At 28.1% G+C, this 13,489-nt stretch overlaps 1 protein-coding gene across 1 annotated transcript in view; it reads right to left on the bottom strand.

The window, feature by feature from the left end:
- Positions 1–6,107, bottom strand: part of LOC100198864 (TBC1 domain family member 15) — a 158,659-nt gene extending 152,552 nt beyond the window's left edge. Inside the window, exon 1 of the mRNA XM_065813453.1 lies at positions 5,940–6,107. Coding sequence (XP_065669525.1) covers positions 5,940–5,975 — 36 coding nt within the window. The 5' untranslated portion in view covers positions 5,976–6,107. The remainder of the gene's footprint in view (positions 1–5,939) is intronic.
- Positions 6,108–13,489: the final 7,382 nt, after the last annotated feature.

Genomic DNA, 13,489 nt, shown 5'->3' with positions numbered 1-13,489 from the left:
TGTCAACGACAAAACAAAATTTTGATGGATGTGTTTAACAAGGTTTATGCTTATACAAAGTTTTATATTTTTGATAAAAATTGTAATAATTGTATAGATTTTTTTTTTTTTTTTTTTTTTTTTTTTTTAATTCACCTCCCTAAAGCCGAGAAGGCCACTGCAGACAAGGAGGCTACTTATTTGTGGTTATAACCCTTTCTCAACTCTATAACTCTAAAACACGAACCTTGACGAACAAGGCAGCTGCGTGGAGAAACAAGTTGAGCGCGGTACTACCAGGGACATGGTGGGAATCGAACTCGGAACCTCTCGCTTATAAAGTGCTCTACCACAACACCACTACTGCATTTTCTGTCATTTTGTTTTCTTCACTTATGCAGTTTACAGTTTTTAAAGTCTCAATTGTTTTCTTGTTATTTAACTTTCTTCTTTGTTTTCTGTTAACTTCCAACTTATATGATTGCAGCTTTATTAAAAGTGAATTCGTTATTAAAAATTTGTTAATAAAAATATATATTAAAATGCATAATTTTGTCTTCAAAATGCATCATAATGCATCATAATGCAGGGTTAAATTTTTTTTTAAAAGCAATCGATTAGAAAATAAGTGAATCAATAATAAACTAAAAACCTTCCTACTTTTTTTTTTTATTTGATTCACTTAAAAATAATAACTAAACCATCATTTCACAATGTTTGAAAAAATATAAACTTGAATCCCATGATCGATAGAAAAGTGACATCAGATAAAGTGAAGATTTATTGAAAACACTAAAACAAATTGGAATCAGGCTATATAAGTTGCAAAAAGATGAAACAAAAATAGGTGACACTGTTGAAATCTTAAAAAAAACTGATAATGAAAAATGAAAAAAAATATATTGGAAACTTTCAGATGAATTAGATATATAGTTATATTATATTAGATGAAATAGATATGTTTTTCTTATATTATTTTTTAGAATCTCTTCAGTCAATCAATGAAAAAACCGTTTTAAGAATGAAGTTATGCCCGGGTCAAAAACTCTGTAGAACTTGTTGTAAGAAAGATGAAACTATTGAAAACAATAGAATCAATGATGAAACCAACACATCATACATTCCGACTGGTTCTGAAATTGCAAATAAAACATTGAGGATGTGGGGTTGTTCTCCATTAAAATCAGTGTCTATTCGAAACAGCCCCAGTTATGGAAAAAAAAAAGTTAAAGGTTTCAAATTCTTGCCAAGATTCAATTCATAGACCAAGATTTATTTTGTGAAGCCATGAAGCAAAAAATTGCAAAATCAGCAGAAATGAAAAAACAAACCTATTAACATTAACACCAAATAGTTGGACAATCCAACAAACAACAGAATACTTTTCTCTACCAAAGTCAATGGTTAAAAAAGCACGTAAACTAAAGGCGTCTAAATGTATCTTAGGAGAGTGTGAAAAAATTACTAGAAATAAGATATCACAAGCGCTCAAAACAAATATCAAGAATTTTTATCAGTGTGACGAATGTTCTCGGATTTGTCCTGGTAAGAAAGAATTTGTTTCAGTTAAAATTGATGGTCAAAAACAACATATCCAAAAGCGATTATTACTTGTAAATTACTTGTAAATTACTTGTAAATTATTACTTGTAAATTACTTGTAAATTAAAAGCGATTATTACTTGTAAATTACTTGTAAATTACTTGTAAAGTATTACTTGTAAATTACTTGTAAAAGTGCTATATTTAGAATTTCTAAAAAAAGGATCTGCATCTGGTATGCATTCAGTTTGTGTCTGTCAAGTACACCAAAATTCAAAGCTGATTACTTATGCGGTGCCTGGTAACATTAAATATAAAGAACTTTTATATTTAATCAAAAACAGCATGTGACATTGAGAATCGCAGCTGTATGCTTCATAGTTCTGATAACTGCCCTAATGTAGAAAACTTAAAACACTATATAAGTGATATCTCAAATCAACATGGTTTTAAATATGTGGATATATTGCCGTACACACAGTGATTAAAAAAGAAAAACGCAATTAGTTTGGTAACTTTAGAACTTCCATTGAAGTAGTTTCTTGAAGAAATTGTTTCTACAACTGGAGACTTGCAATCGCACCATTTTATTTCAAAGGCACAGTCCTTATTCTTTCAAGTTTTGAAAGAAAATCTTCAACAAAACCAAATTATTATTTTGCTTGATTTTGCAGAAAATTATAGTTTTATAGCACAAGACGCAGTCCTAAGATTTCATTAGAATAATAGCCGAGCAACACTACATCCATTTGTTATATATTACAAAGATTTTGAAAATAAACTCAAACCAATAAACTATTGCATAATATCTGACTGTATGCAACATGATGTGCATGCTGTTAATGGATTTTTAGCTAGAGTTTTAGAAGATATAAAAATTGTTATGCCAAATTAGACTTTATGTTATTACTTTAGTGATGTCAATGTGATAGCATTGGTGCGACCAAAAAACGACTTGTAGCAAGAACTAGCCTGCAAAATAACCAAATATTAAATGTCACTGAAATGTTAAAATGGTGTACTGAAAATATAACAGGTATTAAATTTATTATTATTTCTGAATCTAATATAACAGATCATATAGAAATTGCTAAGCTTGATGACCCCTACTCTAATTCTAAAAGATTTCCAGGAATGCGTTCACATCACTGTTTGTAATGGTAGTGGTAAAAGTAAGAAATGAGCTTTAGTTGCCTTAGATATTGTATAAATGAGCTTTAGTTAAAGAAAGAAAATGCTCTAGATTGTTTATATTAGAGAAACAGCATAAAAGAGAAAGGTTAAAGCCTGATGATAACGATGATCATAATGATTATGATCATAATGATCATGATCATGATGATGTTCATGATAATTATGTTGATCATCATGAACATCATTAATGATGTTTAAATGTGCATATCATTAATGATGTTTAAATATGCTATATATACAAAATATAACATGAATTTTTAATTAAAAAAATATACTTTAGGACGTATAAATATTTATGCAACCCCAGTCACAAACGCGACTCTGGCTCTGGCCCCAGCTATATTTTATCAAACCTGCCCCGAGCTCCGGTCAAATATTAACTACCATTACTTACTAATATGTATCTGATTAAATAAATACTTTTAATAAAAAAACATTTTTATTTAAAAAAAAAACATTTTAAAATAACTAGCAAAACTTTTAAATAAAAAAAAAATACTTAAAAAATAAAAAAAATACAATTTCTAATTTCAAATTTTAATTGAGAAATTGATAATTGAGAAATTGATAAAAAGATACAATGAAATTCTATCTTTTTACTTTGCAACAAAAAAAACTCTTATACTGCAATAAAGATTTATTTTTTCTTTACTAAAAACATAGGCAATTTGGAAGAATTTTTTGATTACAGCCCAAATATTGATTGTTGAAATATATAGAAAACTTTCAATGGACTCAGTATCAGAATAGATACAATGTTAAGTGAAAATAACAATACAATTAATGAAGCCTGTAGTGGTATCTTACTGTTATTTACTATTCAGGTCAAGATTAGGATCATCATAATCAGCCTGCTACTGGTAACATACAACTCAATACAACCTGACTAAAGTCGGCTACCCTGTAGGATTCACTTTGCTAGGTAAAGGCTTAACAAATTTAACTCTGACTTAAAATATCCCAAGTATTAGCTCAGCCAAGTGCCATAGGGCACTTGGATGAGCTAAGGCTAGATAGTGTCTCAATAAAAATACTCATTTTGAATAGATGTTAAACTGCAGCTGATTACTGTCTTGTAGAAGGAGAGAAAAATAATAGGGATAAGCAGTTTCTGATGACTAGTCTAATACCTCTTCTTTTTCTTTTGGACTGGGGTAAATGTAAACTTGTCTTATATTGTTTTCTGCCTAGGATAATGTTGGGTTTTTGCTTGTGCCTTTTAAGTAGTGGCTTTTCAAATCCTTCTGTTATCTCTTGGTACAGCTCTAAAATTCAGTTTAATTTGACTAAAAACTATAACTTGACTAAAAAGCAATAAATCAAAATATAAAAAAGTGAACCTAACCAATATTATCATACTCAAAACCATAAAAAAAATCTAAGAGAGGGGGGATTAAAAATTGTAGTGACAATTTGTTATGACAAAATTCCAATTAAATGACACAAAATTAACAAATAAATTAGATTTAGTGTTTACAGCCTCTTCTTTTCATATATCTAGCTTGATACATAAGGATCATATTTTAAGCTTTATTTTTAGTTATTAGCACATAATATAAGCAAAAATGAAAATATAATACTATAAAATAAGTATTCATAAAAGGAAATTATAATAAATTTTCAAAAAATCGAAATACTTTTAATTAGAGTCCAAGTTTTGTGAACTTGATATTGATCATTGTTACATAAGATTTATAAAAATTTAGAATACAATGATTTTATACTGTAGTTAAATTAAAAAACAACTAAAAGCTGAAGGTCTCTATGGATGAATAAAGAACTGAAACATGAAATTTGACTCAAGCGTAACCTTTGATATCAATATAAAGCTTCTTATTTCAGAAATTTAGACCTAAAGAAAGAATATAAGTTAAAAAATAAGTTAGTAAAATAAACATATCAAAAAATTATAATATTTATTGCAATATCAAAATTAAACATTTTCTATAAATACGCAAGTTATTTTTAGGAATTTATTTTATCAATAATATATTATTATTTGAAGCTGTTTTCCATAGTTTGTCAATTAAGAGATTTTTATTTACAATTATATTCACAAAAAACATGAACAATTTTAGATGTAAAAAGCAGAAAATTCCTTGATCTCATGAAAGTAGACACTTTCTGTTTGCAGTTAAATACTTGGATTCTTTTTTTTTTTTTTTTCCATTATGTTCCTAAAAAATATAAATATAAAAAGATGCAAACCTTGCAAAAATAGAAAATTGTTTACTTTAAAAAGCTTATTTTCAAGAATGAAAACTGTAGGTTTTTATAACAATAATAATACTCAGTGGAAAAAAAAGTGATTCAAAACAGGAAACAAAAAGAAGGGAAAGAAATTTCTAATTTAACTAACTCTTGCTAATTCTTGCTTCATTTATTCCTTAAAGATTGCTTTTATGTGATTCTAAATATTGCAAACATTAAAAATCAATCCCGATTTTGAATTTATATTTTTATAGCCTTGCGTCTCATATGATTATCAATCAGTTTATATTTATCATCCATTTTTTATTATTGACCACTTTATACTTTTTATTATCAGCCACTTATTTATCTCTTTTTAAAGAAAATCCAAGTACTGATCATACCAGATATCAACATCTATAAGACTGGCATCTATCGGCAAGATTTTAGCCAAAGAGATTGGGATTACCATAAAAGATTAGCCAAAGAGATTAGCATTAAGAAGGGTAGAAAAATATTTTTTACAAATAGAAAAGTACTGTTTAACAATAGCACTAATACTTATATTTTATAACAACGGCTCCAACTTTAGTTTACATTAAACTAAGATAACCACTCAAACCTTTTTTTACTTTATAAAAAATAGTAAAAGGATTTAAAATAAGTATAAAGTAATAGTAAAAGGATATAAACAAATTTTAAAACATTTTTTGATCATTTGTATTTTTATAAAATGTGCTAATTTAGGTTGCATCGAACAAAAAAAATTATTAATGTTTTCATAAAAAACCTGCAGAACTTCCAGTTTTCTTAAAACACTTAAGGTAGAAATCTCATTGCTATAATATTTTAAACTTTAACAACGTAGAAGTCTGAAAAATGAAACACAAAGTATCGTCAAGAAACACAAAATATTTCAACAAACTCTCCATCAAGTTCAGTTATTTGGGTTCTTGTGAAAATTTTTATTTCTTAATAAAAAATTTGTTAAACACTGTATCTTTTATATAACGTAAAACACTATTAAACTAAACCTTCTCAGAACATTCCAAGTCGATTTTTTCTGCCATTTATTCTGTTTACATTCTCTACGCTTTCCATGTGGAATTAGTATTTTTTTAATACTGCGTATTTTCCGCAAAACCGTACCGCAAAACCGTATTTTGGAGTTAAAAAGCTTTTTTCTTCTGAAGGAAAAAAAATGTTTCAAACAAACCATCGAATATAAGATTTCTTGCATTTCTTAAATATTTCGTCATTTTTTATGCTATATGTAACAGTGCTAAATTATTTTTAATTACTCTAATATAATCAAATAAAAATATCCTGAATTCAATAAATCAAATGAAAACACAGCGGTAAAAAAACCTTAAAATGAAAAACCTTTTTATTTTTTTAACATTTTTTCATAAATTTTATCTATACCATCGCGAGAAAAAAAAAAAAAAACTTTTTTTTTAGCTTTGGTTATTTTTATTAAGTTTAAAAAAAAAGTTTAGTTAATTTTATTATGTTTTATTGTTTTTACAACATTTTTAATGGTTTAGGACTGTTGAGTCAACATACGTTATAAATCGCCAAATGTATCAACAGTGTTAACACATTTAATGATTTTTAAGTATTCTTTGCACCTTTATAATTTAAATTTTGTTTATTATTATTTTTGTAGTTTTATCTAATGTTAACAGTCTTTTTTTTTTTTTTTTCAGGTACCTCAAGAAGACCTAACGGTCTTGTCGTAGAGCAACGCAGAAGAGCATTTAAATAGAAAGCTCACGCCTCCTTCCTTACCAATGATGCAAAATATGCCTTGAGCTCGCTTTGAACCCGAGATCTCTTGCTTCTAAAGCAAGCGCTCGACTACCTATAGATCTATAGTTATTTTATAGCAAGGTACAAAGCTACCATACGTAGCTATCACCATATTGTTTTAAAATCGCTAACTAAAACCCGCGATATTTCTGTACATATCGTTTATAGTAATAAGTGGGAATAGTCACAGTTGTAATGATAATAAAAATTTCATTTTGTTATATCTTTTTTGAACTTTTGTTCGATGCATCGGGTGTCTCAAAGTTAATGTTTAGTTTCTCTTACTGGGAACTTACCTTAAATTGATACCGATTGTTCAATATTGAACAAGCACACATCAATGCGTCGCTCTAATACTAAAATGAGGAAATAGGCTTTTAAATAAAGAAGCATTCAACATATTGAGCTGATTTTTTCACAAGGCATCGAATTTTTGTTTATATTTTTATATTTAAAAGAAAAATATCGAGCTTTTGTAAAAAACAGTTTACTGTATTTTTTCCGGTTTATATGGACAAACTCCTGACAAATCCGGAAAATTACCGGTTGTAATAAAAGTCCGGATGTTTTTATTCAAAAAACAGTAGGCGCCGATATTTTATAGAATATGACAAACTATATCATTAACACAATTTAATAATAAACAATATATTTGAATATAAACTTATGAAAATTATAAATAAATCTGCTATCATCTGGTTCTTCGCTCTTTAGTTTCTTACAAAGTCTCTCAATGTTCTAATAGATGTTTTTATAAACTTGTGACTATGAAAATAGTTACTTTTTAAAAATTTCAACGCAGAATAGCTTATCAATATAAAATTTTAGTTCATGATAGAGAGCTTTCTATTTCTATTCTTTGTTATTGCTTTGAATTGTTATTATAAATTATATTGAGATTTCTTTACCAAAAAAAAAATAGTCTAACAAAAATAGTCAAAACTATTAACAATAGCATAATATTCAAAAAAACACTCAATAGAAGTACATATTAAATGTCACAAGCAAATAATTAGCTGTATCCCTTGTGTTTTCTGCCAAGAAAGCTAGAGATGCATGAATAACTCGTGCAATTTTGCTTTCTCTATTTCTAGCTTCGATAGCACTCTCAGACAAAGAACTTATTTGAGGATACTTAAAATATATAATAAAAGAAGCACTATGAATTATCATTTTATGTACAGATTGTGACATAGGTATGGTTATTTTAAATGTGTTATTAGTAATAATTGCAAATAGATACTTAGATATCTAATCGAAAATCTATATATCCGGTCTTGTAGTCGTACTGTTCATATCAATAAGTAAGCCTCGAAAAAACTTATTTATTCTGATTTAGATGCTCTTTGTGGTACACTTTAAATAATAAAAAAATACATTAAAGCATATCAAAAGCATCATCAAAAGCGTCAAACTTAAAAGCGTTTTTGTGAAACATAGTAAAAACAATTTATACGTACATATATATATAAATATATATAAGGGCTGTCCATTAATTACGTCAACAAATAGGGGGGAGGGGGGATCTGAACTTTTTTGACATTTGTTGACAAGGGGAGGGGGGAGGTCAAGCAAAGTTGACGTCAATAATTTTTTATTTTTTTAATTTTATTACTCCGAAAACAAAAAATTAGGCAACGTTTGTAGCGTAGTTTCTTCACATAATGTGAAAAAAGATTTTGAAGATCTTGTAAAAAATTCCAATAGTTACGATTTCTTTATCATAATAAGAATTTCTGAAAACATCGAACATAACGTTCTGAAAGTTTTGAAACCCACTTATTATTCTTTACGTCAACTACAATATTTTCCTTTACATAAATCAGAACTCCTCCGACTCGTTTATTAGCTAGTCTTTTCAACAATTTCTCTTAAAACCTGGAAGATGGAAAACATAATTATCGGAAAGGTCATTCAAAGAAATCCTAGTTTCAGTTTATGCAAATTATATATCAAAGGTTTAAAATTCTTCTTAAAAAGGCGTTTTATCTTTTGAAAAAACAAATAAACACATTTTCATTAACATTACCAATAGACATGTTAGTTTTTCTCAACCGTATTTGTTACTTGTGAATAAGAAAACTTAAAACAAAATAAAGTTTTGATATAAGTAAAGAAGAACAACTTTAAACCAATAACATCATTAAAATCTAAGTCCCGATTACGGTTGAAAAAAACTAATATGTCGACTGTTAATACTAATGAAAATTTGTGAAAAAATAAACTTTATATAAAAGTTGTATCTAAAAAAAAAAAAAAACTACCTATATAATTTATATAGTTTTTTTACCAGGTACAACTTTTATATAAAGTTTATTTTTTGCCGGTAAACGCCCATTCGTTTGACGGGTACATGGGCAAGCATTTTTATGATTTTCGACAGTCTTATCTAGAACTTATTTAATATCTTATTAATACATTACTAGTCTAGAATATTGAGAACCATTAAATAATTTTTAAACAGGCTTAGGTCTATATGTTTTTTTGTGTTAAATAACAAATTTATTACCAATTGATTTAGATATAAATTAAATCAATTTTTGAATTATTATATTTTTTTTAGATTTACAATAGACAAACCAAACTTATACAAGTCGTTGTATGAAGCATATATAAAGGCATTTCCCAACAAGCGTAAGCAAGACTGTCAAAGAGAGGTTACTGAAATTTGGAATAAATTGAAAAAAGAAGACGATTTGCTAAAAAAAATAGATTTGTTGTTGAATAGTTATTCCGCTTTAGCACAGAAAAATAAGGCAACATTGTTGATCTTTTGGGCAGGCCATTCAATGAAGACTGGAAGTGTCCTTCCTAAAAAAGTAGCAACAAATGTAAAAATGTTACAAGTTGTGAAGCAACAAACACAAAGCATTCTACAAGACCACATGGAAATCGATTTTGAAGCTGGTTCATCTAGTACTACTTGTAATGAAAAATCTGTAAAATACAAAGCAAAAGCACAAGATGAGTTACAGAGTCAGATAAGCATCTTCAAGAGCGATTTGATTGGCTTGTATAAACGAAAAGAATGTGGTGTTATAAGTTCAGATCCAACCAATTAGAAGCTCGTATTTTGAAATTATTGCTAATAGATTTATCCCCCACTAAATCGATTTTAAAGCTGGTCCATCTAGTACTACTTGTAATGAAAAATCTGTAAAATATAAAGCAAAAGCACAAGATGAGTTACAGAGTCAGATAATTCCAGTCTGTCAAACTAATGAGGGTCTTAAAGCACCAGATATATCTAAACTTACATAAATTTCCATCTCTTTTCTGTAGTCAGTCTATCAAAGTTGAAAATATACTACCTCGATCAGCAAAAGCTTTCAAAATACTTCCATATGATATATATTATCCATTTATTCAGTTGACATTGTTTGAACGGATCTTTCACGTTTATATTGCTTCGCAAGCCATATTAAAGAAGCACATTCAACAACACCAAAAATGTATGTCTGGCTCCAGTCAAATACTACATCCACCCCAACAACAAAGAATTCGTCCAATGCGAGTGGCTGCCAAAAGACAGAGACAACTCATGGCAGTTATTGCTTACGGAGAGATGCTTAGTGTAGAATGGCTAGATGAAGAAAATTTTGACTTGTCTGGTGTTTTGGTTCCCCAAGAAATTATTCAATCAGACCCTATGCCAATAATAACAATTGAGGAGCATTTGGCATCTCCATGGGAAGATGTAGAGGCTACGATTTAAGATTTGGGTTAGAAAATATGTTAGAAAATTAAAGAAATTTTTCTTGAAGTTGTAAACTACTAATGTAACTACTACTAAAAATAATTTTTTTTTCTTAAGAGGAGGGGGGAGGAGGCTTAATTAAATGTTGACGTAATTTTATAGGGGGGTCTTTGAAAGTCTGACAAGTTGTTGACAAGGGCGAGGGGGGAGGTGAAAATTGTCAAAAATTTGTTGACGTAATTAATGGATAGCCCCATAGGTACGTGACATAAAACTTTTGAATTGATCAAACACTAGATTGTTATATATCATTTGAAAGGTCTTCAATTCAGTATTTTAAAGGTGAAAATATTATTAAAATTAAACAATTCTACAAGAATTGTTTAATTTTAATAATATTTTTTAATAATATTTTCGTTCTAACCACTGCGGCCGTGGCGCAGTGGTTAGAACGCTTGCTTTATAAGCAGGAGATCCAGGTTCGAAACGAGCTCTGGACATATTTTCGCGTCGCGGTAAGGAAGGAGGCGTGAACTTCCTGGTTAAATGCATATCCGCGGTGCTCTGTGACAAGACCGTTAGGACTTCTTGGGGCACCTAAAATTAAAAAAAAAAAAAAAAAAAAAAGAAGTTATGGCCTTCTGAGTACCGACTTTTTGATATATGGATTTCTTTAAGAAATGATTATGATGCAGGGCAGTTTTAAATTGATACTTTTTGGAACTTTATTCTGAGCATGCGCAGTTAACAACTGCTAAACGAAAAAATATCTTGTTTTTATATTATTTTTTTCTTCAGCTCGATTTTTTTATGTTTGATATTTTAAATTTCTTTTAAACCGTAGCGATTTGTTTCAAAGTTGACAGATACAACCTTGTATTATAAGTTTTATTGTTGCAATTAAGATTTTCAACAAAAGCTTTCAAATCAAACGGTAAAATATTATAACGAAGTCATTATTTGTACGCGCGTACAAATAATGAACCTATTAATATAAACATTATTTGTACGCAGAAGTTACGTATTTATGACGTAATTTGTTCGGTAATTATTTCGATTTAAATATCTAAGGTGGTAAGCAATATATAATAGAAGTCAAAAGTACGCCTCTATTTCAAATTATAAATGGTTGCCGTAATTATAGTTTGTGTACTTTTGACTTCTAAAACAGATTTTTTTCCGGAGATAGAATAAATGATTAGAGATATAAAATAGATGACATGGATATAACTCGTGTTGTATTCTCGATTTCTATCGCATGATTTTTATTGTTGATATCTGAAAGATATCGCTATATATAAAACAGCGACAAGTCATATGGAAAAGATCCACTCTTTTCCATATGACTTGTCTTTCCATATGACTTACATATGAACTCGCGCTGTACTTTTGACTTCTATTGCACGATTAGTTCTCTTGATATGTTAGATACCGCAATATAAAAAATAGCGACAAGTTATTTCTTTCAATAACGATATAACAGATATCAGATATACAACTCGCGTTGTATTTTTGACTTCTATTGTATGATTTGCTCTTTTGATATCTCTACTTTAATAGCTGTACTTTTGACTTCTATTATATTATTTATATTTTAAATAGCTGTACTTTCGACTTCTATTACAATATTTGTACTTTTGATGGCTGTACTTTTGGCTTCTATTATATTATCTGTATTTTTAATAGCTGTACTTTTGACTTCTATTATATTATTTATATTTTTAATAGTTATACTTTTGACTTCTATTACGATTTGTATTTTTAATAGGTGAACTTTTGGCTTCCATTATATTATTTGTATTTTTAATAGCTGTACTTTTGACTTCTATTACAATTTGTATTTTTAATAGCTGAACTTTTGGCTTCTATTATATTATTTGTATTTTTAATAGTTATACTTTTGACTTCTATTACGATTTGTATTTTTGATAGCTGTACTTTTGGCTTCCATTATATTATTTGTATTTTTAATAGCTGTACTTTTGACTTCTATTACAATTTGTATTTTTAATAGCTGAACTTTTGGCTTCTTTTATATTATTTGTATTTTTAATAGTTATACTTTTGACTTCTATTACGATTTGTATTTTTGATAGCTGTACTTTTGACTTTTATTTCATGATTTGCACTTTTGATGGTGTATTTACTTTTGATGGTGTATTTTTGGCTTTTATCTCATAGTTTGCTTTTTTGATAGCTGTACTTTAATAGATGTACTTTTGACATCTATTACATGATTTGTACTTTAGATATCTGCTTTATATTGCAATATATAAAATAGCAAAAAGCTATGTCTTTCATTAGCAAAATAGAACATGTTAGAGATTTAACTCACACTTATACGTTTGATTGTACTGTTGATATACGAGAGAATTTTTTTTTTAATCTTTGTTAAAAAAAAACTAGTAACCTTACTCTGGAAATTGGGCCATAAAAATCAAATCACTTACTATGAGTATAACAAAAATTATTATTTTCAATAGGCTGGGTGAATAAAAATGAGCAATTGTTTTTACTCAGTAATTGCTCAGCTTTACGTGGATAAAAACTAAAGCAAAATTGTTGAAGATTAATGAAAAAATTCGAAAATTCTTGTATATCAACAGTACAATCAAACGTATAGTGTGAGTTAAATCTATGGCTTCTATAATATAATAGAAGCCATAAGTACAGTCATCAAAAGTACAAATCGTGTAAAAGAAGACAAAAGTACAGCTATTAAAGTAAATTGCTTAACTTTATGTGAATAAAAATATAAAGAAAACTGCTGAAGTTTTTATTAGTAAAGCTGAGTACTGAGTACAATTGCTCTTTTTACTGAGTAAAAAGAGCAATTGCTCATTTTATTCACCCAGCCTAATATGAATCTATTGTGTGACGAATAATAATAATTTATAATATTTATAAATATTTAATTAGGTTAATAAATATTTAAAAGGTTTTTTCATCAAAGTTTCTAACTATAATAGTAATAAATAATGATTTTTTTTTTGTTTTAAACAAGACTGAAGATAAAGGCTAAAGTGCATGATAACATACCTACAAAATTAACATATCAAAATATTTCCACTGATG

This window comes from Hydra vulgaris, chromosome 12 (genome assembly GCF_038396675.1).
Source record: "Hydra vulgaris chromosome 12, alternate assembly HydraT2T_AEP".
Lineage (NCBI taxonomy): Eukaryota > Metazoa > Cnidaria > Hydrozoa > Anthoathecata > Hydridae > Hydra > Hydra vulgaris.
This window is presented reverse-complemented; position numbering and strand designations above follow the sequence as displayed.